This window comes from Salmo salar, chromosome 10 (genome assembly GCF_965601325.2).
Source record: "Salmo salar chromosome 10, fSalSal1, whole genome shotgun sequence".
Classification (NCBI taxonomy): Eukaryota; Metazoa; Chordata; class Actinopteri; order Salmoniformes; family Salmonidae; genus Salmo; species Salmo salar.
The window spans coordinates 89,647,846-89,674,015 of record NC_138300.1 but is presented as its reverse complement, the minus strand read 5'-3'; the positions used below and the strand labels follow the sequence as shown (position 1 = coordinate 89,674,015).

The window sequence follows — 26,170 nt, the reverse complement described above, 5'->3', positions numbered from 1 at the left end:
GGAGCATTCATTTGTCCACACTGGGTGCCTGGAAACTTGGCTGGCTTGGTACAGGGCAGTATTGACAAGGTCTCACATTAGTGTGTGTTTCAACATTAGCCTATGTGTGTGTGTTTTTGCGTTCACACTCAGAGCTTTTAGTATCAAGGTCTTAGGAGGGTTGGCTTGCATGCAATCACAGGCACATAACAGGCAGACAGACATACTTGTGAATGGGGGCTGCATAACAGCTTTAATAATGCTTTAATACCAAACTACCATCAGCAGATCAGTGTGTAGTGCAGCAGGTTCCAGAGTGGCTGGCTACTCTAAATATGGTGACAGGGAGTAAAGAGCTGGCAGGGCTCAATGTTGTGGAAACAATGGAGTCATGGTGGCTGGCTATCAGTGCCTAGTTAACGCATATAACAGAGACTAATCACTGGCCTTATGCAACGTGGCAGCAGTGTCCTTATTACATGTCGCAGCAAATTGAGTGGCGGATGAACTCGATGGTGTTGATTTTAGTTGTTGATTTATATGCCAGTTCTCAGCATGCACCCTCATTCAAATCTACATAAAAGCTGACAATGAATGCTACCATAGCCTATAACAGATCCTTTCAGATTTAGTGTTGTAGTTCCACTCTCCAACCACTATTCCATTTCCTCCTCCCATTCTGGAATCTTAAGATCCCAAACAATCTGCCCTGGGAAAGAATGTTCTATTTCCATGGTAACAAACCTTTAAAACAGTTTATCTTCTCTAACGAAGCAGTTAACTTGGAGAAACAAACTTTCTGTGAATGTGGATGTTCTATGTAGACTACACGAGGCTCTCTCTAACACAGAAACTCACTGAAATCCATAATATGAATGTAGGTCGCCTCTGTTAGGAGTTGTCTCATGTGCAATGACATGTCTTATGCCCAGGCCTCTAAACTCCACATCGTAGTTGGAGGCTCTGCCCATTCCCCATGCAGTCCAGATGAGCTAGCTGTAGCTGGCTATCTATAGCCCTTCCTCTGTTCATGTCATGCATTGATAGACATCAAACTAAGGGCTTAACTCTAATGGGAAAAACGAGGCTGTGCTATTTCCATGCAGAGAAATGACTTTCCCAGTTTTCTGTGGCTCTGTAGTCTCACATCATTATTGTAGATTAAGGGAAGATACCCGCCTCAGTAGCTCAGAGTTCTAATTGGTTTTCAGATGATTAGGCTTTGATTTACCAGCAACTTATAATTTTATTTCTCTGTAATGAAGTCATTTCTCGTTTTCCTTATCATCATGTCTGTGTGTATTGTAGTGAGGTCTCTGAGGAGAGAAGAGGCTGCTGCAGGGTAGGGAAGCACAGGGCAGTTAGAAGGAATGTTCTGCAGCTCTTTAACTATCTGACTACTGCACCTCTATGTGCACCTTTCCCCATAGTGTACATAGCTTAGAGTGTTTGAGGTTTCCTGTGTGTTTGCATGTGAGATCTCTGCTTACATGGAATGGAAAAGTGTGACCATCGGTAGTGGTACTGGGTTACCAACCTTAAGGTTATTTTTGCTGTCATCATTACATACATCATGGTGTGCCATGAGATGTATAGGGGTTGGTTGCGTGTACAGCATATAGAGTATGTGTAGGCTTTTACCCTGGCTGGGTGGAGGCTCTCTCCTCTGCTGTCCATCACACACATCCCCTGATCTACATATCACCATGGCCCCTGGACATGCTACAGAACCCAGTAACATTACACACACGCACGCAATCACACACATACCAACACACTATGCATTAAAGCATATTTTAATGGTATGTGAATATCAATATAACACGGTTCAGTGGAGCAGAACAAAGGCTGTGGTGTTTAGCTGCCTAGATGAAGCCCACACATTGAACCTTTGCTGCTGCTGCTGTGCTCCTGTCCTGGGATATAAAGGATGGGAAATATGAGTCTTCACCTTGTAGTCTTTGAGTTCCATATGGCAACCTGAAAATAGTTATTTAGCAATGACTAACAACCAATTTGACAAAGCTTGAAGAATTTTGAAAATAATAATTGGCAAATGTTGCACAATCCAGGTGTGGAAGCTCTTAGAGGCTTACCCAGAAAGACTCACAGCTGTAATTGCTGCCAAATGTGCTTCTACAATGTATTGGCTCAGGGGTGTGAATACTTATGTAAATAAGATATTTCTGTATCTAATTTTCAATAAATGTGCAAACATTTCTAAAAACATGTTTTCACTTTGTCATTATGGGGTATGGTGTGTAGATGGGTGATAAAAATATATATTTAATACATTTTGAATTCAGGCTGTAAAACAATAAAATGTGTAATAAGTCAAGCGGTATGAATACATTTTGAAGGCACTGTATATATCGCAATATACTGTTTTGTAGAAAGAGGAGGGAGCGGAGAGGAGTCTATCCACAGCTATTGCATTAGAGTTAATATTGTAACATAATTGAGGTCTCGGGATGTGCCGTTGTTATTGTGTTCTTAGCCTGTAAGGTTTGTCTGTCAGGTCATGGCAGGGTTTGTGTATCTACCCCCTGTGTTGTTATAGCTTAGTGTGATGGTAGGTGGTCTGTCTGTACAGTAGGTCTGAATATTGTTCATGTGTTTATGAATGAGCGCTGAGATGTCGGTTAGTGCTATGGCCTGTAGTTCAGCAGCATGCTCTGGGGGATTATTAGCTCTGACAGGACTATTAGACCTGAGGAAAGAATCTGGCTCTTAGGATGATCACATGTTCCGGATTGTGCGGGACAGTCCTGCATTTTGTCCCTTTGTCCCGCGTCCTGCAACCAAATAATCTTGTCCCGCATTTTATCAAGAAATTCAAACACCACGTATTTCAGTCAGACATTCCAGCCTGTGTCTTGTAGTCACATTGCACATTGCATATACATCATAATAATGTGGTACTGGTGATATTTAACACTCCAATTGTTGTTGAGATCTGATATTTTGTGCAGTGCAAGACAAGGCGAAGGCCAATGTCATAGGCCTATCATCAACCAATCACATTTCTCAAATCCTTTCGTGCAAAATTCTAGATAAACAATTTATTCATTACTACATTTCACTAACATTCAAAAGTTAATCCCGAGAATCTTACCTCGATTCGGCAGTCTTGTCCAGATCGTCATGGCATTTGTAGTCCTTTATGATAGCCACATTAGCAGCTAATTAGCGTATCTATTTTGGAGGGTAAATACAGGCGAATACATTGATAAAAGTCACCATGTCCTCGAGAGATTTACATGGTTAGCAAAATGTCACACCAGGGTAATCTTACACAAAACACAGCCCTTATTTTAAGTGTTTGTAAAATCCTCTATGGGAAAAATGAATGGTGAAGAAACGATTGGAACCATTTCCTTGTTTGACCACTTTATGGGTATTATGATTCATACTGTGGTACTTCTTATAGTCTACGTTTTGTTCGGTACAGCAGGAGCAGGGCTGTAGCGCTGCCGGAGCTGCCACTTCTCACAATGGTGTTGATTTAGTCAAGTTAGATCAAAGCTGAATCTTGGAAGATCACATAATGATTAATTACTATACTACATAACAGAACCAAATATAATAGCTTAGTATAACTTTACTGTTACACCGAAAACACCACCTCATTTCTTATGAGATTTTAGGATGGTTAACTGAATAGTCACAAAAAAAGTATGATGCTGCCAAAACCTGGTGCCACTAGGCAGGATGTGCTTGGATTAAAACAAAATACAGGAAGGCTACATAGTTTGTTAACACCATCTGTTCTAATTTGCATACATTTTTCTACCATTCATCGTTGAAGAACGATCTGGCCTTAATGGCCATGTATTCTTATAATCTCTACCCGGCACAGCCAGAAGAGGACTGGCTACCCTTCAGAACCTGGTTCCTCTGTAAGTTTCTTCCTAGGTTCCTGCATTTCTAGGGAGTTTTTCCTCGCCACCGTGTTTCTACATCTGCATTGCTTGCTGTTTGGGGTTTTAGGCTGGGTTTCTGTATAGGAACTTTGTGACATATGCTGATGTAAAAAGGGCTTTATCAATACATTTGATTTGATTTAATTCAAGAAAATCTAATTGCATATTCCCATGAAACTGATTGAGATCAATTCATTATGAAAAATTATCTTTCGATTGACAGTAGTGAGTGCAGTTACATGCACACAATAGTTACATGCACACAATAATAATTACTTTGGATAGTCAGACTAATTAAATAGTTTGATTAAAACATTTAGAAGAAGAAGAACGATTTCCCTAATAATCCTGTTTACATGGACACATCTGAAATCAGGCAACCTGATGGCACTAAATCCAGAAAATCACCAATCAAAATAAACGTTCTACCACAGCAAACATGTTACTTTTGGGAATCATATTTGATTTGGAGTTTGGACATATAAGGTTTGTATGTGAAAACTACTTCTAAGACGTATATGTTAATTTCTCCCAAACTTCACTCGTGCTAAAGAGGGAGGCTCGCTCGGCTGGTGCTAGCACATGTGCGGATCAAATACTGCTGGAACGCCGATTAAGGAGTTTACATGTTTTAATAATTCAAAAGGTTGCTCAGAAAAACGGGTGTTTTAATCGGTGTATGCTTACTTCGATTTTGACCTTACGGTAATTAAGATTAGCGGAGTAAGGCGTGGCAGGGGGGTGTAGGTACATGTAGGCTACACTGTCCGACAAATGTCCCGCAAAATCACCCTGTTGTCCTGCATTTGGGTATTTTAAATGTGGTCACCCTACTGGCACTACCTGCCCTGGGCCTCAGCCTGTCTGTCTCTCAAAAGCCAAGGCAGTCATATCTCTCATTCTGCTACACAGGCTTTAGCTAGCTATAACCAGTGTGTGTTTGTGTGTGTGTGTGTGGGGGGGGGGGGGGGCGGGGGGGGGGGGGGGTTAGGATGGCTGACCCCCGATGCATTGTTGCATTGCTGTAGAGGTGATTTTCAATGTTTCAGAGCTATTACATGCAAGAGCTGCACAGCTTTGGGCTTGTAGAATCAGGATTGTAAGCGGGGGAAATCTGCTACGTAAATACTGCTTTTGCCAAGCGGCAGGGAGTAGGTCTATGCCCTAAATGCCACCAGTGCAGGTTCATTTGAGCCATTCGCCCCAGTTTCACAATGTAGAGTGAGCATGCAGCCATGTGTGCTCTGAGCTTAAACAGAACATAGGAGCTGTTTTGCAGCGGCATTATTTTTCAGCTCCTCCTCCAATGTTTCAAGTTTAACGTTTTATTAGTTATGTTTGCAAATTTTGGGGAATATTCGGAGGTGGAAACTTTCCGTGGGAATATATGGGAATGAACGGGAATATATGGGAATTAATGGAAATATATGCAAATTAATATTAATACCATTTGAATGTATATTTTTGCATTGGATGTAGTTTTCCATATCATATGGAGACAGAAACATAAACCTTTTACCTTAATCATAAGTAGACATAATTGCAAATTATTAAATCCTTCTAATAGAAATTAAAAAAGTTACGAATTGAACTTTAATTAAATGAGTTGACTCTACACATGGGATGATTTCACTGAACAACAAAAGAAAGGAAATATTGAATGATCCTCAATGATCCATTGCATCTCCCAAAAACTTTTTCAACATACATCTGTAAAATGATAGTCTAGATACTAAAGCTTTGGTTGTCTTCCTCTCAGGCTTCCATGTCTTCTCCCTGGACCTCCTCAATGTCCACCTCTTGAACATCAGACTCTGAGGCCTCATCTTCACTGTCACTTTCCAACCTCGTTGATGATGGCTCGTTGTCATGCTCAAAAAGTCTCAAATTTGACCGGATGGCCACCGATTTTTCAACCTTTGTATTGGTCAGCCTGTTGCGTGCTTTGGTGTGTGTGTTCCCAAACAAGGGCCAGTTGCGCTCTGAGGCGGCTGATGTTGATGGGATTTGGAGGATGATGGAGGCAACAGGGGAAAGAGCCTCAGATCCACAAAGTCCCTTCCACCAGGTGGCTGATGAGATATGTTGGCATGATTGCCATATTGCATCTCCATCCCAAAGCCCTTGCTTGGAAGTGTACTTTGCCAGACTGCCAAGAACCTTGCCCTCATCCAGGCCAAAGTGGCGAGACACGGTAGTGATGACACCATAGGCCTTGTTGATCTCTGCACCAGACAGGATGCTTTTGCCAGCATACTTGGGGTCCAACATGTATGCTGCTTTGATATATTTCAAAACTGCAGTTTCCAATGCTTGGAGCAACAGTGAAGTGGGCAGGGCAGTACGGATTTCTTCTCTTACATCTGCAAGCAGAGTCTGAACATCAGACAGGATGGCATTGTCTACCTCAAAACGTGCAATGGCTACTGCTATAGGTTTTAGGAGTTTCAGGCTGCTTACCACTCTCTCCCAAAATACATCATCCAGGAGGATCCTCTTGATGGGGCTGTCCATATCGGCAGACTGTGATATGGCCATTTCTTGGAGAGACTCCTTCCCCTCCAGGAGACTGTCAAACATGATGACAACACCACCCCAACGGGTATTGCTGGGCAGCTTCAATGTGGTGCTCTTATTCTTCTCACTTTGCTTGGTGAGGTAGATTGCTGCTATAACTTGATGACCCTTCACATACATAACCATTTCCTTGGCTCTCTTGTAGAGTGTATCCATTGTTTTCAGTGCCATTATGTTGTTGAGGAGCAGATTCAATGCATGAGCAGCACAGCCAATGGGTGTGATGTGAGGGTAGGACTCCTCCACTTTAGACCAAGCAGCCTTCATGTTCACAGCATTGTCTGTCACCAGTGCAAATACCTTCTGTGGTCCAAGGTCATTGATGACTGCTTTCAGCTCATCTGCAATGTAGAGACTGGTTTGTCTGTTGTCCTTGTGTCTGTGCTCTTGTAGAATATTGGTTGAGGGGTGGAGATGATGTAGTTAATTATTCCTTGCCCACGAACATTCAACCACCCATAAGAGATGATTGCAATACAGTCTGCTTTCTCTATGATTTGCTTGACCTTCACTTGAACTCTGCATCCAGCAAATGAGTAGATAAAGCATGTCTGGTTGTAGGGGTGTATGCTGGGCGAAGAACATTCAGAAATCTTTTCCAATACATATTGCCTGTGAGCATCAGAGGTGAACCAGTTGCATACACAGCTCGAGCAAGACATTCATCAGCATTTCTCTGACTACATTCCTCCATTGAGTCAAAAAAAACTTCAGATTCCAGGAGGACCATGAGCTGTTGCTATCGATAAGGTGTCTGATTCATAATTTTCCCCTCAAATATAAGTGGAGGCACTTTTGTCAGAGCTTGCTTGTTGTGAGCGCTGAGGGAACTTTATGCACTTGGCCTGATGATTCTGCATCTTTGTTGCATTCTTCACATATGATTTGGCACAGTATTTGCAAGTGTTTACAGCTTTTCCTTCTGCATTAGCTGCAGTGAAATGTCTCCAAACATCAGATAGTGCCCGTGGCATTTTCCTGTAAAGATTAGAAGAAAAAAAAGTAAAGAAACCCCAAATACAATTCAATGTACAGATAAATAGTTAAGCAGTTGGATTAAACAACTCCTTTGTAAGATAAATGTTTTAACATTAAACATGTATGGAAACAGGTGAATTAACACTCCTCAGTTAGCAGGCTCAAGCAAGCTAAAACCCACATGGTAGCAAAAACTAATTAGCAGAAATTGTTAACAATTTAGAAATGATTTAAAAACACTTAGCTGTAGGCTACTATTTAACAAAAAATCATCTATGTCATATAAAATATATTCACCCCACCCAGTATTGTAATCAAAACTTGTAAGCATGTAGTCCTTGGCTCAGACAGTGTGGGCTCAATAGCATCTCATTAGTGTGCAATATCTGGAGAATCAGCTGTACATGTGATCGAAGAACGCACTGTACATGCAGAGGGTTGCAATTCCATTGATTTGGGGAATGTTTAACCTGTTATGGCTAGGGTGCAGTATTTTCACGGCTGGATAAAAAACGTACCCGATTTAATCTGGTTACTACTCCTGCCCAGTAACTAGAATATGCATATAATTATTGGCTTTGGATAGAAAACACCCTAAAGTTTCTAAAACTGTTTGAATGGTGTCTGTGAGTATAACAGAACTCATATGGCAGGCAAAAACCTGAGAAGATTTCATGCAGGAAGTGGCCTGTCTGACAAGGTGTCGTTCTTCTTGTCTCTGTTTATTGAAGAGTGAGGATCTTAGCTGTCCCGTGACACTTCCTACGGCTGCCATAGGCTCTCAGAAGGCGGTGAAATGCTGAATCGTGGCTTTGCAGGCTCTGGCTGAAAAAAAGTAGCGCGTTTGGGTAGTGGCTGGTTACAGTACTGTGAGACTCAGGCTCGTGCCCGCGTCGACCGAAAGCTTTGTTTTCTTTCCTCTGTTTAGCTAAATGGACATTCCCGGTCGGAATATTATCGCTTTTTTACGAGAAAAATACGGCATAAAAATGGATTCTAATCAGCGGTTGACATGCTTCGAAGTACGGTAATGGAATATTTAGATTTTTTTTGTCACGAATTGCGCCATGCGCGCGACCCTGATTTATCATTTCGGATAGTGTCTGGGACGCACGAACAAAACGCCGCTATTCGGATATAACGATGGATTATTTTGGACCAAACCAACATTTGTTATTGAAGTAGCAGTCCTGGGAGTGCATTCTGACGAAGACAACAAAAGGTAATCAAACTTTTATAATAGTAAATCTGATATTGGTGAGTGCTGAACTTGCCGGGTGTCTAAATAGCTAGCCCGTGATGGCTGGGCTATGTACTTAGAATATTGCAAAATGTGCTTTCACCAAAAAGCTATTTTAAAATCGGACATATCGAGTGCATAGAGGAGTTCTGTATCTATAATTCTTAAAATAATTGTTATGCTTTTTGTGAACGTTTATCGTGAGTAATTTAGTAAATTGTTAGCAAATTCCCCGGAAGTTTGCGGGGGGTATGCTAGTTCTGAACGTCACATGCTAATGTAAAAAGCAGTTTTTTGATATAAATATGAACTTGATTGAACAAAACATGCATGTATTGTATAACATAATGTCCTAGGTGTGTCATCTGATGAAGATCATCAAAGGTTAGTGCTGCATTTAGCTGTCTTCTGGGTTTTTGTGACATTATATGCTAGCTTGAAAAATGGGTGTCTGATTATTTCTGGCTTGGTACTCTGCTGACATAATCTAATGTTTTGCTTTCGCTGTAAAGCCTTTTTGAAATCGGACAGTGTGGTTAGATAAAGGAGAGTCTTGTCTTTAAAATGCTGTGAAATAGTCATATGTTTGAAAAATTGAAGTTTTTGTATTTTTGAGGAATTTGTAATTCGCGCCACGCCTATCATTGGATATTGGAGCAGGTGTTCCGCTAGCGGAACGTCTAGATGTAAGAGGTTAACCAAATATGCCACAAGACCTAGAATTGCCTTATGTGTATCCCACAAAAAAGGTTCACTGTTATAAGCTAACTTTTTTGATGAATTTAAGCAAAATTCCCAAAATTCCCGGGCTTAACTTCCCATCGGAATTTTTGGAAATTTACCGGAAAGTTTTCGACCCTTTTCAACGCTATTAGTCGTACAGTATGTACAGGGGAGACGTGCACTGTCCAACAAAATGCTTACTTCCAGGTTCCTTTTCAACAATGCAACAAAAATAATAAAAGATAAGAATATGAACTTAAAGTAAATGGCTCAGTAGAATAGAATAAACATTTTAGCATAAGTATAATACAGGAAGGCACAATTTATAGTCCAATATTTACTTGTGTTTTGGGGGGTAAGTATTTACATTTTGCCATATTTAGCTATAATAATTAGTCTGGTAGCAGCTGTTTTGACCTGTGTGTATGTGAGTGAGTGCATGTGTGCTAAGGTGCAGAGAATCAGAGCAGGTGGTCAGTCCAGTTCAGGTGTTCAACAGTCTGATGGCTTGCAAATAGAAACTTTCTCTGAGCCTGTTGGTATCAAACCTCATGCTCCAATACCATCTGCCCGATGGTAAGGGAGTGAACAGCTTGTGGCTGGGGTGTGTGGGGTCCTTGATGATGCTGCGGGCCTTCCTCAGGCATTGTTTTGAGTAGATGTCCTGGATGGGTGGGAGCACAGTCCCAGTGATGTACTGGTCGTCTTTACCACCCGCTGGAGGGCCTTGCGGTCGTGGATGGAGCAATTCGGTGGTGCAGCGGTAGTATTTGGAGAGGTCCTGGATTTCTTTAACCACCTGAGGAACTTACAACTCAGATTCTCTCTACTGCAGGGATCGTCAGTGGTGCAGTCTAAGGCACTGCATCGCAGTGCTAGAGGCGTCACTACAGACCCGGGTTCGATCTAGGGCTGTATCACAACCGGCCGTGATCGGAAGTCCCATAGGGCGGCGCACATTTGGCCCAGTCTCGTCCGGGGTAGGCCATCGTTGTAAATATGAATTTGTTCTTAATTAACTTGCCTTGTTAAATAAAGGTTAAATCTAATAGATGTAATATTTGACTGAAACTATCATTTGAAACCTTGCTTACATTTGTATACGATCACATATATCTCTATTATGCGTGGGAATACTTTGGAACAGACTTCCGAAATTAAATAAATAAGATAAATTACTTGTATTAAGACTTTTTTAGGTTACATGATGTTAGATAATTTAGCTTGGTACAAAAAAACAAGAAAACAAAAACAAATTTAAAGTGAATTATCACTCAATATAAGATATTTAGGCTTGCTTTTATTTCACTTTTTACAGTGCCCTCCTGAGAATAGATGACTTTGGTGCCATCTGTGAACTCACAGCCTTAATCCTCCCCCAGTCCTCTCAGGCTTCTTACAGGCTCTGGTCATTGACATGTGATTGACATTGGTCTGAGGGACTCTAAATCAGCGTTAACACAAATCTCATTCCAGCCAGCCCTCATTCCATCTCCTCCTCCGCACAAACCGCATCCCACTGCTCCCCCTTTAAATCCTGATGGGATGCTGCTGCTAGACAACAAACATTCACTGAAGAACCAGAAATGAAATGTTTTTGTCAGTATGCTCCCCAGTCAGTGTCCTCCCAGTATTTAGGCCCCTCCTTCCTCCTGGGACTTCATCGATCATGTTTGGGAGGAACAGCCAGAGGTGAATATGTAAAAGCGTTTCCCCTGCGTGGGCTGACATAGCCTTTTGAAAAGTTTTCATCTCTGAATAAGCAGGGCCAGGAAATGCTATTGTTATTATTTTGAATTAAAGTAGGACTCATTTTCCAATTAGCCTACTCCACTTATGAGGAGGTATAAAAAGCTCTCTCTGCACCCCTTGCTCATGTGCTCTCAGGGAGGCAGTGTTCTAGCTCTGCTCAACCCGCCTTATTTTTTCTCCCTCTATCCAGAGTGCCCTGTGACGTAGGCCTGGCACAATAATCGCATAATCATGTAACTGACAATTATGGACAATAACGTGAACTTAGCGTCATAATCGTCTATTATTCATTTTAGAAGGGTGGGTGTCAAAATAAGTTAGTTTTTGAGACGGGGTTGTCACCAACAGTGGGTTCTATTCATTAGGTATGTTGTTGCTAATTTTCAAAGATGCGATGATACATTACAAGCTCAAAATACTTTTCAACAAAAATGACAAGTTTGACAATAGCCATGGCCATTTGCATGACAATTATTCTTTACCCAAAATTCCATAATCGTCACAGCCCTACGTGATGCTGATCTGAGTTGATGTGTGTGTCTGTATTTGTTTTTGTGTGTGTGTGTGTTTGTGTGTGTGTGCTGACTGACCTAGGCACACTGGCTTGTTGTGGAGCTAGGAGGACAGATCACTGAGCAGTGTTTTACCTATCAGTCTCTCCTGCCTGGTAAGAGAGAGAGAGCAGGCTGAGGGAGAGTAGGGGATTTAAGAGGTCAGACACACAGAGAACTGACGGCCGATAGGCACTGTAGGAGGCCGTTCCTTCTCTTGCTAGAACAATAGACAAACCTGCTGCGTACTGACCTGGTACTGATGACCCTGCCTTTTCTACTTGTAGAATCGCCCTGCTCATCAGTGGCTGACAACTTGACTTTGAGCCAATTAGAGAGCATGAACCTCCACGGAGGGGAGCCGACAGGAATGACAAGAAAAAGGAAAACAATAGGGCCGTTTTTCCAGTGTAATCCATCCCCTTTTCATCAGAATTGTTCTAACTAAAACAATAAAGCTGCAGTGGCAACCCGTCATTCAGGGCAGGTGGAGAAGATCCCCACCTGTTTTGAGCCCCACCTGTTTAGCTAAAACATTATTTTTATAATCATTGAGTTAATAAAGCCACAAACAAACATGGTCTCTTTTTTGCTTTCTTGAGTAAGGCAGCTCCAACATACAGGTGTTTCAGCCTAGCTCAGTGCTTTCTCAGGAGGTACATGGAGAACACTGTAAAAACGGTCCATGTTCTGAATTCTGTTGCTGTACATTTCAAAAGTGCTGAATAAATAGTTATATTGATATAGTAGTTATAGTTATATCCGTCCTAGCTCGCTCATTAATGTCTTAATCAAAATGAATGTCTTAATCGCTTGTCTTCTCCTTATCAAATCAAATCAAATTCTATTAGTCACATGCGCCGAATACAACAGGTGTAGACCTTACAGTGAAATGCTTACTTACGAGCCCCTAACCGACAGTGCAGTTTCAAAAAATACAGATAAGAATAAGAGATAAAAGTAACAAGTAATTAAATACAGGTGGGTGCCAGTACAGAGTCAATGTGCGGGGGCACCGGTTAGTTGAGGTAGTATGTACATGTAGGTAGAGTTAATTAATGTGACTATGCATAGATGACAACAGAGAGTGGCAGTGAGGGGGGGGGGGGGGGGGGGGGGATGTGAATAGTCTGGGTAGCCATTTGACTAGATGTTCAGGAGTCTTATGGCTTGGGGGTAGAAGCTGTTTAGAAGCCTCTTGGTCCTAGACTTGGCGCTCCGGTACAGCTTGCCGTGTGGTAGCAGAGAGAACAGTCTATGACTGGGGTGGCTGGAGTCTTTGACAATTTTCAGGGCCTTCCTCTGACACCGCCTGGTATAGAGGTCCTGGGATGGCAGGATGCTTAGGACCCATGACAAATCTTTTCAGTCTCCTGAGGGGGAATAGGTTCTGTCATGCCCGCTTCACGACTGTCATGGTGTGCTTGGACCATGTTAGTTTGTTGGTGATGTGGACACCAAGGAACTTGAAGCTCTCAACCTGCTCTACTACAGCCCCGTCGATGAGAATGGGAGCATGCTCGGTCCTCTTTTTCCTGTAGTCCACAATCATCTCCTTTGTCTTGATCACGTTGAGGGAGAGGTTGTTGTCCTGGCACCACACGGCCAGGTCTCTGACCTCCTCCCTATAGGCTGTCTCGTTGTTGTCGGTGATCAGGTCTAACACTGTTGTGTCATCGGCAAATTTAATGATGGTGTTGGAGTCGTGCCTGGCCATGCAGTCATGAGTGAACAGGGTGTACAGGAGGGGGCTGAGCACACACCCCTGAGGGGCCCCTGTGTTGAGGATCAGTGTGGCAGATGTGTTGTTACCTACCCTTACCACCTGGGGGCGGAGTTTTGTGCTTGAACATAGTAGGATGTTTTTGTTAGGTTTGATAATGTGGACTTGTTTATTAGTTAGCTGAGCCAGGCAGTCACACACTTAATATGTAACAAACGGGGTGGTAAGTGCAGCACAATGCACACAATACTAAATACTTTACAAAGCTAACTGTCTAGCAAGATGATGAAGAAATAATGAATTTCACTCTCTATTATACCATACTGCCAGTGCTAGTTTGCTTGCTAGCTAACATTAGCTAGACGGTTCGCATCACCATTTGCCAGTTAGCACAACATAGCTAGCTACTCCACTGATTTTCGGTTGCTAACAGGCAGCTGCTTCATTCAAAAACAATTCCATTGTGATTTATTCATAATTTTGCTAGCTACATTATTAATCTACTTGTGGCCGTCTGGCTAGTATCAACAAGGGCTTAATACAAATTATATTTAGTTAGCAACAACATTAGCAAAGATTTGTATAACTAACTCAAGATAGACCACAGCCTGTTGTTTCCGAAGGAAGCAAATTAATCCTAGTGGGCAGAACAAACACGCATTTTTTTTTAAATGTCACCTTTATTTAACCAAGTAGGCCAGTTGAGAACAAGTGCTCATTTACAACTGCGACCTGGCCAAGATAAAGCAAAGCAGTGCGGCAAAAACAACAACACAGAGTTATACATGGGATAAAGAAACACAGTCAATAACACAATAGAAAAATCGATATACAGTGTGTGCAAATGTAATAAGATTAGGGAGGTAAGGCAATAAATAACAATATAGGGATGGGCTATTTACAGATGGGCTGTGTACAGATGGGCTGTGCAGAGATCGGTAAGGGATTGGGGCGGCAGGTAGCCTAGTGGTTAGAGTGTTAGTAACCGAAAGGTTGGAAGATCAAATCCCCAAGCTGACAAAGTAAAAATCTGTTCTTCTGCCCCTGAACAAGGGGGCTTATGCATGTTGCTGCAGGGGGTGCAGAGCTGTTGGCCCGGGGTAGGGATAGCCAGGTGGAAAGAATGGCCAGCCGTAGAAAAATGCTTATTGAAATTCTCAATTATCGTGGATTTATCGGTGGTGACAGTGTTTCCTAGCCTCAGTGCAGGGAGGAGGTGCTCTCATTCTCCATGGACTTTACAGTGTCCCAAATCTTTTGGGAATTTGTGCTACAGGATGCAAATTTCTGTTTGAAAAAGCTAGGCTTTGCCCTCCTAACTGACTGTGTATATTGGTTCCTAACTTCCCTGAAAAGTTGCATATTAGCATCGGGGGCTATTCGATGCTAATGCAGTACGCCAGAGGATGTTTTTGTGCTGGTCAAGGGCAGTCAAGTCTGGAGTGAACCAAGGGCTATATCTGTTCTTAGTTCTACATTTTTTTATGGGGCATGCTTATTTAAGATGGTGAGAAAAGCACTTTTAAAGAATAACCAGCCATCCTATTCTGACGGGATGAGGTCAATATCCTTCCAGGATACCCGGGACAGGTCGATTAGAAAGGCCTGCTCAATGAAGTGTTTTAGGGCACAACTGGGGGCTGAGGGGGGTCTATAGCTAGCGGCAACAGTGAGAGACTTATTTCTGGAAAGGTGGATTTTTAAAAGTAGAAGCTCGAACTGTTTGGGCACAGACCTGGATAGCATGACAGAACTCTGCAGACTTTCTCTGCAGTAGATTGCGACCCCGCTCCCTTTGGCAGTTCTATCTTGGCAGAAAATGTTCTAGTTGGGGATGGAACATTTCAGAATTTTTGGTGGCCTTGCTAAGCCAGGATTTAGACATGCTAGGACATCAGGGTTGGCGGAGTGTGCTAAAGCAGTGAATAAAACAAACTTAGGGAGGAGGCTTCTGATGTTAACATGCATGAAACCAAGGCATTTACGGTTACAGAAGTCAACAAAGGATAGCGCCTGGGGAATAGGTGTGGTACTGGAGTCTACAGGGCCTGGGTTAACCTCTACATCACCAGAGGAACAGAGGAGGAGTAGGATAAGGGTACGGCTAAAGGCTATAAGAACTGGTCGTCTAGTGCGTTGGGAACAGAGAATAAAAGGACCAGATTTCTGGGCGTGGTGGAATAGATTCAGGGCATAATGTACATACAAGCGGGACTGAGGGCTCTACAGTGAAATAAAACAATAAGGACTAGCCGAGACAGCAGTTGGCAAGGCATATTGACATAAGAGAGAGGCATATTGACAGTAGAGAGAGGCATAAAGCAGCCACAGGTGTTGATCGGGAGAGCTAAGACAACAACGGGTAAATGGCGATGAATGGGCAGAGGGTCAGTTATGTACATACAGGACATGAGTTCGAGGCTGGGGCCGACACATAAACAAAATGAGGTACCGTGTTATTGAAACAGACCAGGGGGCATCAGCTGTGTAGCCGAGTGATCATAGGGTACAAAGAACAGCAATAGGTGAGTCAGGGAGCTGTTCAGTTGTCAGTACTACGCTAGGCAAGTGGGAGACATGGCGCTTAGAAAGCTAGCAGGCCGGGGCAAGAAGATGGGTCTTCGGCTACATCACAACGGAAAATCACGTTGAGACCACACGACCGGCAGACCAGTCGTGATTGATCGGAGGGGGTCCGCGTCGACAACAAAGAGTCCAGGCCAATTGGAAAAAGAGGTATTGTAGCCCTAGAATTAGTTGGTATATGGGCCTAGCTCAAGGCTAACTGGTGCTTGCTTCGGGACAGAGACGTTAGCTAACAGTAGCCACTCGGTAGCAGCTAGCTAGCTGCGATGATCCGGTGTAATGATCCAGATCGGCAGGAATCCGGTGATGTGGTAGAGAAAAGCAGTCTGATATGCTCTGGGTTGATATCGCGCTGTGCAGACTGGCATGTATTGTCCGAGCTAAAGCTGGCGGTGTCCGAGCTAAAAGGTGAAGACTGCTAACCGTGGATAACAAAGACTAGTAGCTAGTTAGCTGGCTAGCTCCTGATAAAGGTTCCAGTTATAAGGAATAAAAATAGCAGGACCGTACCACATTGGGTGAGGCAGGTTGCAGGAAAATATATTTAGTTTGTAGATAGAAAGTGAGATTAAAATGTATACGAGAAAAATGGCTATTTACACTGGATAAGACAAAGGAAAATAATAAGACAGACACAACACACGACCGACTGCTACGCCATCTTGGAAATTACATATTCTAGTTTTGGAAACAGAAAACTGTATTGAGATCAAATGTTTAATCGATGAGAAAATTAGCAGAATGTCTGCCAAAATCCATCATGATCCATCTTCTCCCACTTCCGGCCACTGAGCTTCCTCTCACCACCATATTTGGTAGCGAGTGGAAAAGCCAACCGGCTACTTCACATTTATACATACAGTGAAATATCTGTCTCATTGTACTATCCAGGTACGCAACTTTCACTGGGGACATGTCCCCCCCACATTCTGAAATTGCATTTTTGTCCCCCCCCAGTTTTATCTTTGGAATGTGGTACAAAACAAGGCAAAGGTGTGCTTTAGCACCATGCAGATGCCTCCGAGCGGTTGGGTAGGCTGTTTGGAGTGTTTATCCAATTGGATAATAGCCCTTACACAGCCTGGAGGTGTTGGGTCATTGTCCTGTTGAAAAACAAATGATAGTCCCTCTAAGCGCAAACCAGATGGGATGGTGTATCGTTGCAGAATGCTGTGGTAGCCATGCTGGTTAAGTGTGCCTTGAATGCTAAATAGATCACAGACAGTGTCACTAGCAAAGCACTCCCACACCATTACACCTCCTCCATGCTTCACGGTGGGAACCACACATGCGGAGATCATCCGTTCACCTACTCTGCGTCTCACAAAGACACGGCGGTTGAAACCAAAAATATCAAATTTGGACTCATCAGACCAAAGGACAGATTTCCACCGGTGTAATGTCCATTGCTCATGTTTCTCAAACCAAAACCACAGCTAAATGCAGCACTAACCTTTGATGATCTTCATTAGATGACACTCCTAGGACATTATGTTATACAATACATGCATGTTTTGTTCAATCAAGTTCATATTTATATCAAAAAACAGCTTTTTACATTAGCATGTGATGTTCAGAACTAGCATACCCACCGAAAACTTCCGGTGAATTTACTAAATTACTCATGATAAACGTTGACAAAATACATAACAATTATTTTAAGAATTATAGATACAGAACTCCTTTATGCAATCGCGGTGTCAGATTTTAAAATAGCTTTTTGGTGAAAGCACATTTTGCAATATTCTGAGTACATAGCTCGGCCATCACAGGCTAGCTAATTTGACACCCACCAAGTTTGGGGCTCACTAAACTCAGAATTACTATTAGAAAAATTGGATTACCTTTGCTGTTCTTCGTCAGAATGCACTCCCAGGACTTCTACTTCAACAACAAATGTTGTTTTGGTTCCAAATAATCCATAGTTATCTCCAAATACCTCCGTTTTGTTCGTGCGTTCAGGTCACTATCCGAAGGGTAACACGCGGGCGCATTTTGTGACAAAAAAATTCAAAATATTCCATTACCGTACTTAGAAGCATGTCAAACGCTGTTTAAAATCTATTTTTATGCTATTTTTCTCGTAAAATAGCGATAATATTCCAACCAGGCAACGTTGTATTCATTCAAAGGCTGAAAGAAAAAGTCTCGTGCACACGCGCATCTCAGTCTCACTGTCCCCAGGCTGACCACTCACAAACAGAGCTGCTGTAGTTTGCCCAGAGACAGCAGACACCCCATTCCACTTTCTGGCGGCTTTAGAGAGCCAATGGAAGCCTTAGAAAGTGTCTCGTTACAGCACAGATGCTGTATTTTTGATAGAGATGCAACAGAAGGACAACAAATTGTCAGACAGGGCACTTCCTGTATGGAATCTTCTCAGGTTTTGGCCTGCCATATGAGTTCTGTTATACTCACAGACACCATTCAAACAGTTTTAGACACTTTAGAGTGTTTTCTATCCAGATCTACTAATTATATGCATATTCTCGTTTCTGGGCAAGAGTAGTAACCAGTTTAAATCGGGTACGTTTTTATCCGGCCGTGAAAATACTGCTCCCTAGCCCCAACAGGTTTTAACACTTTCTACGATGTAGAAAATAGTAAAAATAAAGCAAAACCCTTGAATGAGTAAACTTTTGACTGGTACTGTATTATATCGTTTTGTACAAACCACTTCTAAAACCAAAGTTGCTCCGCTGGTTCTATCTGTGACATTAGCACAGCTTGCTAGTTAGCTAACATTAGCTATCAACAGCAGTCACAAGCCAAACTTTGCTTAAAAAAGCTACTGCCACCTTGTGGTGTGGAATATTTTTAAAGAGGCTGATCGACATACGATCTGTGCTATGTGATCAACAGAAAGTTGGTGTGTCTGAGGCTTAAAAATCAGAATCTGCAGACTGATTTAATGTGTCCTTTAAATCTATTAAAATAATTGTACAACCCAAACGCTAGAAACGGTTATTACTATGTAACATAGTGACTAGATGTTTATTTTTTGTAAACAGTGATGCTACAACATTGTTATACCATAATGTGCTGCATCTCCCACCCTCCTCTCCCCCCTCCTTCCTTGCCTCTGTCCCTCCTTGCCTCCCTCCCTCCTCATCCCTCCCTCCCTTCCTCCCTCCTTCCCTCCTTCCCTCCCTCCGCCCCAGAGCAATGCTAATTGGAGGAGGCTGAGATGCATTATCAGAGGGCCTGCGCTCCCTCCATGCAGCGCTGATTGGTCGTGTTTACTTGACCTGCTTTCTGGCTGACCGCCGTCACTGTTTGTTTTACCACAGAGAAAACACTTTGCTACATTTAACTATGTTTTACTTGTTAAAACCTACAGAGTCCCACAACAGAAGGAGGTGTTTTCAGGCATACTTTATGCTCTGATGTCAGTGTGATTAGTGGCGCTAGCTGTAGGTGTTCTGAGGCAGCTCTGTTGTGTCCAGTGAGACAACCTGTGCTATGTGCTGTGTAGAGAGGATGAAGAATGAGCAGTGGGTTAGAGGACATAGCCCATGTATAATCATTGTGGCGTGTTGCGTGTGACCTGTGCTGATGGATCGCCACAGAAGAATGCGGCGCGCCACATCGATTGTCTTATCAGCAGAACTGGACAAGACCGGTCTGTCTCAAAGGGTCCTTCAGGGCTGGTAGCCATAGTAACCTCTCTCTCTGACCCCGAGGCCTGTGTCAGCAGAAGCAGCAATGTGCTAGTCTCTCTCTCTGTTTAGTGTGTGTGTGTGTCAGTCAGTGGTGGTCAGTGCTGTTTACTATTAGGGAGGACAATTTTTTTAACGAGTATGGCCTTATTTCAACTACAGCATATTGGATGACTGTCATTCATATTCCATTCACCCAGCTCAATGTAACATCCATAGGTTTAGTTTCCTACATCCATGGTCAGTTACCTGGATCATGTGATAAGCTGATATAGGCTGTGGTCTCTTTGAGGTGCCTGTCCCTAGGAGTGCCATGGGAGATGGGCTGGCTGTGTGTGGGGGCGTAATAATAGGGTTCCCAGGTGGAGCACTGACTGCTATTGTTCCTCAGACAGTTCAAACAGTCTTTTGTGCTGTTTGCTCGACACATGGACACCTGAAACATTACCAGATATCTAATACCTCAATTAGTTTGTTTCCATAATGCACACTTAAATAACTTCTCACCTGTCTAGTTCACTATGTTACGTTAGCTAAAGCTTTGTAACTGTGACACTAACACTTTTTGGCAGTTGTTCTCTAAACCTGGAAAAGGTCTATGTTTAGGCCTAGGTTGTGTCTGTGTTGGTTCAAAGGGCCTTGTTGCTTTGAAGTAATGAAAGACAAAGAGATAAAACAGAGCAGATCAGAGGTGGCTAGGCCAGCTGTGTCAACAACAGGTTGTTTCATCAGCCCTTATCTCCCAGCACTCTACTGTACTGTTACCTCTCTCAGCAAGTCACCAGGGATTTCCCCTCCCCAACACGTTTTCACCGCAGCCACAGGAAGACCTTAGAGACTGCTTGGGAGAGGTTAACAAGACATTTTACACACTCAATGATAGCATGTTACTACAGGGTGGAATATTTCCAGGCACATTTGCATGTTGACGTTTATTGTCATGAGTCTTGTCCTGGAGGCAGAACTGAGCGATTTGACCTTAGACAAACCAGCTGCAAAGTCAAAATTGGCTATGTTGTAAAAATTCATGACAACTAAAATGTTATTTTCAGTCTTCATTTAAGGTTAGGGTTAGGCATTAGGGTTAGCAGTGTGGTTAAGGTTAGAGATAAGGTTAGGGTTAGGTTTAAAAGTTTGGATTTGATGACTTTGTGGCTGTGACAGCTAGTGACCACTCTGCAGTGCTGCCTCCAGAACAAGATTCATAACGATGAAATATGAACAGGACTTGACAGGTTAGGAAGTTAGGTCCTGACACACGCTCACGCTTATGCTCACAGACACTGGGATGTTGGTGCTTCACTGCTTTCCAAAACAGAATTAGCATTAAATGAAGATGGGCATGTTGGTGTCGAGCTGCTGCTCGCTTCCCTTACTTATTATTGTCATCTCATCACTTCCTCCTTCCCAGGTGTTCTGTAGAATGTTTGACTGCCTGCAGAGGGCATCATCAGAGGTAGGTACAGTACTGCATCGTGTGGTCAGTACTGACTGGTTGATGAATATACAACTGAACCTTGAACCTGTTATAGAAATGGGCTAGGGCCAGATGTAACACAGGACTAACCAGAGAGATTAGTTTTTGGAGCGTGGTGCAGTTTGCTTAACCAGTTTGATTGATGTTCTAGCTAAACATCCATGGTGTGTGCACTGTGCATGTATGTGGGTTCTCTACTGCGTGTTTACAGTGATGATTAATGAGTAAGTGTGCCACTGCCTCCAGACATCCACTGACCTCCCAACTAGCAATTCTAGGGAGAGAGAACGAGTTTGTAATGTTACCCGTAATGTTCCCCTAATGGTTGAGTGGCCATTTTTTTGTTAGTTATTGGGAACATTATATCTATGTAAGCAAAAACCTTCTGAGAACCTTTTTAGCGTGTTTTGGCGTTAGAGTGAGAACGTTCCCTTAATTTCAAACAAAACATACCCAGAACGTGCTTACCATGTTCTCAGAATATCCAATATTAATGTTATATGTATATACTGTATGCCATACCATCTACTGCATCTTGCCATCTTGATGTAATTAAATGTATCACTAGCCACTTCAAACAATGCCACTTTATATAATGTTTTCATAACCTACATTACTCATCTCATATGTATATACTGTACTCTATACCATCTACTGCATCTTGCCATCTTGATGTAATTAAATGTATCACTAGCCACTTCAAACAATGCCACTTTATATAATGTTTTCATAACCTACATTACTCATCTCATATGTATATACTGTACTCTATACCATCTACTGCATCTTGCCATCCTGATGTAATGTATCACTAGCCACTTTAAACAATGCCGCTTTATATGTTTACATACCCTACAATACTCATCTCATATGTATATACTGTACTCTATACCATCTATTACATCTTGCCTATGCCGTTCGGCCATCACTCATTTATATATTTTTATGTACATATTCGTATTCATTCCTTTACACTTGTGTGTTTAAGGTAGTTGATGTGGAATTGTTAGGTTATATTACTTGTTAGATATTACTGCATGGTCGGAACTAGAAGCAGAAGCATTTCGCTACACTCGCATTAACACCTGCTAACCATGTGTATGTGACAAATACATTTGATTTGTTTCATGGGACGTTGCAAGAACATTCGTGTCCAGTTTTCTATGGGTTAGGAGAATATTTCATCAACATCCCACCAAACATACACAGGACATGGTTGCCTTGTTCTCAGAACATACGATCTTAATGTTCTGGGTAAGATGTATTTGACATTAAGGGGATGGTCTCTTGGAGACATCCTTGCACATCACAAGAACATTCCTCTAAAATTGTTATTTAATGACCTAATGAGACTCTTAAGAGAACGTTCTCTAAAGTTGTGGGAACATTTGTTGTTAGCTGGGCTGGTGCCTCTTCTCGAGCTGAAACTGTGTAGAGGCTGCTATTCTTTTCTGTGTTGCTTCCCTTCTGCTCTCATCTCCATCCCTTCCATCCATCCTATCGCTCCCTCTATCTTTTAATCAATCTCCCCTACACTCTAGTCACTACTCATCACTTGCCAATCTCTTCCATTTCCCCTCTCCTTATTCTTCTCCTTCCTCTTCCCACTCTCCTCTTTTCTCTTTCTTTCTCTTTTTCTCTCTGAGCTATACTTGGTTGTGTGGCAGTGCTGTGCGCCCCGTCAGCTCTCTAATGGCGGCTCCCACTGTGCAGGTCTCTATCTCAGCCATGGCCTCTAAATGAAGCTCCAATTGCCAGCTCATCAGCCAGGGCGTTCTTCATTCCTTAAGCAGATCTGATCTAGGGCTGATAAAACACTGCTAATGTCTTCTCACACTGACTCCAAGCGGCTGTGCAAATAACAATGTGATGGGATTAAAACAGCATTAGGAGAGGGAGGGTACAACACAACAGCATTAGGAGAGGGAGGGTACAACACAACAGCATTAGGAGAGGGAGGGTACAACACAACAGGATTAGGAGAGGGAGGGTACAACACAACAGCATTAGGAGAGGGAGGGTACAACACAACATCATTAGGAGAGGGAGGGTACAACACAACAGCATTAGCAGAGGGAGGGTACAACACAACAGCATTAGGAGAGGGAGGGTACAACACAACATCATTATAGGAGAGGGAGGGTACAACACAACAGCATTATAGGAGAGGGAGGGTACAACACAACAGCATTAGGAGAGGGAGGGTACAACACAACATCATTAGGAGAGGGAGGGTACAAAACAACAGCATTAGGAGAGGGAGGGTACAACACAACATCATTAGGAGAGGGAGGGTACAACACAACAGGATTAGGAGAGGGAGGGTACAACACAACATCATTAGGAGAGGGAGGGTACAACACAACATCATTATAGGAGAGGGAGGGTACAACACAACAACATTAGGAGAGGGAGGGTACAACACAACATCATTAGGAGAGGGAGGGTACAAAACAACAGCATTAGGAGAGGGAGGGTACAACACAACATCATTAGGAGAGGGAGGGTACAACACAACAGGATTAGGAGAGGGAGGGTACAACACAACATCATTAGGAGAGAGAGGGTACAACACAACAGCATTAGGAGAGGGAGGGTACAACACAACAGCATTAGGAGAGGGAGGGTACAACACAACATCATTATAGGAGAGGGAGGGTACAACACAACATCATTATAGGAGAGGGAGGGTACAACACAACAGCATTAGGAGAGGGAGGGTACAACACAACATCATTAGGAGAGGGAGGGTACAACACAACAGCATTAGGAGAGGGAGGGTACAACACAACAGCATTATAGGAGAGGGAGGGTACAACACAACAGCATTATAGGAGAGGGAGGGTACAACACAACAGGATTAGGAGAGGGAGGGTACAACACAACAGCATTAGGAGAGGGAGGGTACTACACAACAGCATTAGGAGAGGGAGGGTACAACACAACAGCATTATAGGGGAGGGAGGGTACAACACAACAGCATTAGGAGAGGGAGGGTACAACACAACAGCATTAGGAGAGGGAGGGTACAACACAACAGCATTAGGAGAGGGAGGGTACAACACAACAGCATTAGGAGAGGGAGGGTACAACACAACAGCATTATAGGAGAGGGAGGGTACAACACAACAGCATTAGGAGAGGGAGGGTACAACACAACAGCATTAGGAGAGGGAGGGTACAACACAACAGCATTAGGAGAGGGAGGGTACAACACAACAGCATTAGGAGAGGGAGGGTACAACACAACAGCATTAGGAGAGGGAGGGTACAACACAACAACATTATAGGAGAGGGAGGGTACAACACAACAACATTATAGGAGAGGGAGGGTACAACACAACAACATTAGGAGAGGGAGGGTACAACACAACAGCATTATAGGAGAGGGAGGGTACAACACAACAGCATTATAGGAGAGGGAGGGTACAACACAACAGCATTAGGAGAGGGAGGGTACAACACAACAGCATTAGGAGAGGGAGGGTACAACACAACATCATTAGGAGAGGGAGGGTACAACACAACAGCATTAGGAGAGGGAGGGTACAACACAACATCATTAGGAGAGGGAGGGTACAACACAACAGCATTAGGAGAGGGAGGGTACAACACAACAGCATTATAGGAGAGGGAGGGTACAACACAACATCATTAGGAGAGGGAGGGTACAACACAACATCATTATAGGAGAGGGAGGGTACAACACAACAGCATTAGGAGAGGGAGGGTACAACACAACAGCATTAGGAGAGGGAGGGTACAACACAACAACATTAGGAGAGGGAGGGTACAACACAACAGCATTATAGGAGAGGGAGGGTACAACACAACAGCATTAGGAGAGGGAGGGTACAACACAACAGCATTAGGAGAGGGAGGGTACAACACAACAGCATTAGGAGAGGGAGGGTACAACACAACATCATTATAGGAGAGGGAGGGTACAACACAACAGCATTAGGAGAGGGAGGGTACAACACAACATCATTAGGAGAGGGAGGGTACAACACAACAGCATTATAGGAGAGGGAGGGTACAACACAACAGCATTAGGAGAGGGAGGGTACAACACAACAGCATTAGGAGAGGGAGGGTACAACACAACAGCATTAGGAGAGGGAGGGTACAACACAACAACATTATAGGAGAGGGAGGGTACAACACAACATCATTAGGAGAGGGAGGGTACAACACAACAGCATTATAGGAGAGGGAGGGTACAACACAACATCATTAGGAGAGGGAGGGTACAACACAACAGCATTATAGGAGAGGGAGGGTACAACACAACATCATTAGGAGAGGGAGGGTACAACACAACAACATTATAGGAGAGGGAGGGTACAACACAACAGCATTAGGAGAGGGAGGGTACAACACAACAGCATTAGGAGAGGGAGGGTACAACACAACAGCATTAGGAGAGGGAGGGTACAACACAACAACATTATAGGAGAGGGAGGGTACAACACAACATCATTAGGAGAGGGAGGGTACAACACAACAGCATTAGGAGAGGGAGGGTACAACACAACAGCATTAGGAGAGGGAGGGTACAACACAACAACATTAGGAGAGGGAGGGTACAACACAACATCATTAGGAGAGGGAGGGTACAACACAACAGCATTAGGAGAGGGAGGGTACAACACAACAGCATTAGGAGAGGGAGGGTACAACACAACAACATTAGGAGAGGGAGGGTACAACACAACAGCATTATAGGAGAGGGAGGGTACAACACAACAGCATTATAGGAGAGGGAGGGTACAACACAACAGCATTATAGGAGAGGGAGGGTACTACACAACAGCATTAGGAGAGGGAGGGTACAACACAACAGCATTATAGGAGAGGGAGGGTACAACACAACAGCATTATAGGAGAGCGAGGGTCCAACACAACAGCATTATAGGAGAGGGAGGGTACAACACAACAGCATTATAGGAGAGGGAGGGTACAACACAACATCATTAGGAGAGGGAGGGTACAACACAAC

General features: G+C 43.2%; 1 protein-coding gene across 2 annotated transcripts in view; it reads left to right on the top strand.

Annotated features, from left to right (window-relative positions):
- LOC106560839 (breast cancer anti-estrogen resistance protein 1) overlaps positions 1-26,170 on the top strand; it is a 137,047-nt gene that overhangs the window by 27,016 nt on the left and 83,861 nt on the right. The window contains exon 2 of one of the 2 annotated variants that reach the window (XM_082957221.1): positions 21,103-21,147. The exons of the other annotated variant lie outside the window; for it this stretch is intronic. Coding sequence (XP_082813347.1) covers positions 21,103-21,147 — 45 coding nt within the window. The remainder of the gene's footprint in view (positions 1-21,102; positions 21,148-26,170) is intronic. 2 annotated transcript variants of the gene reach the window in all.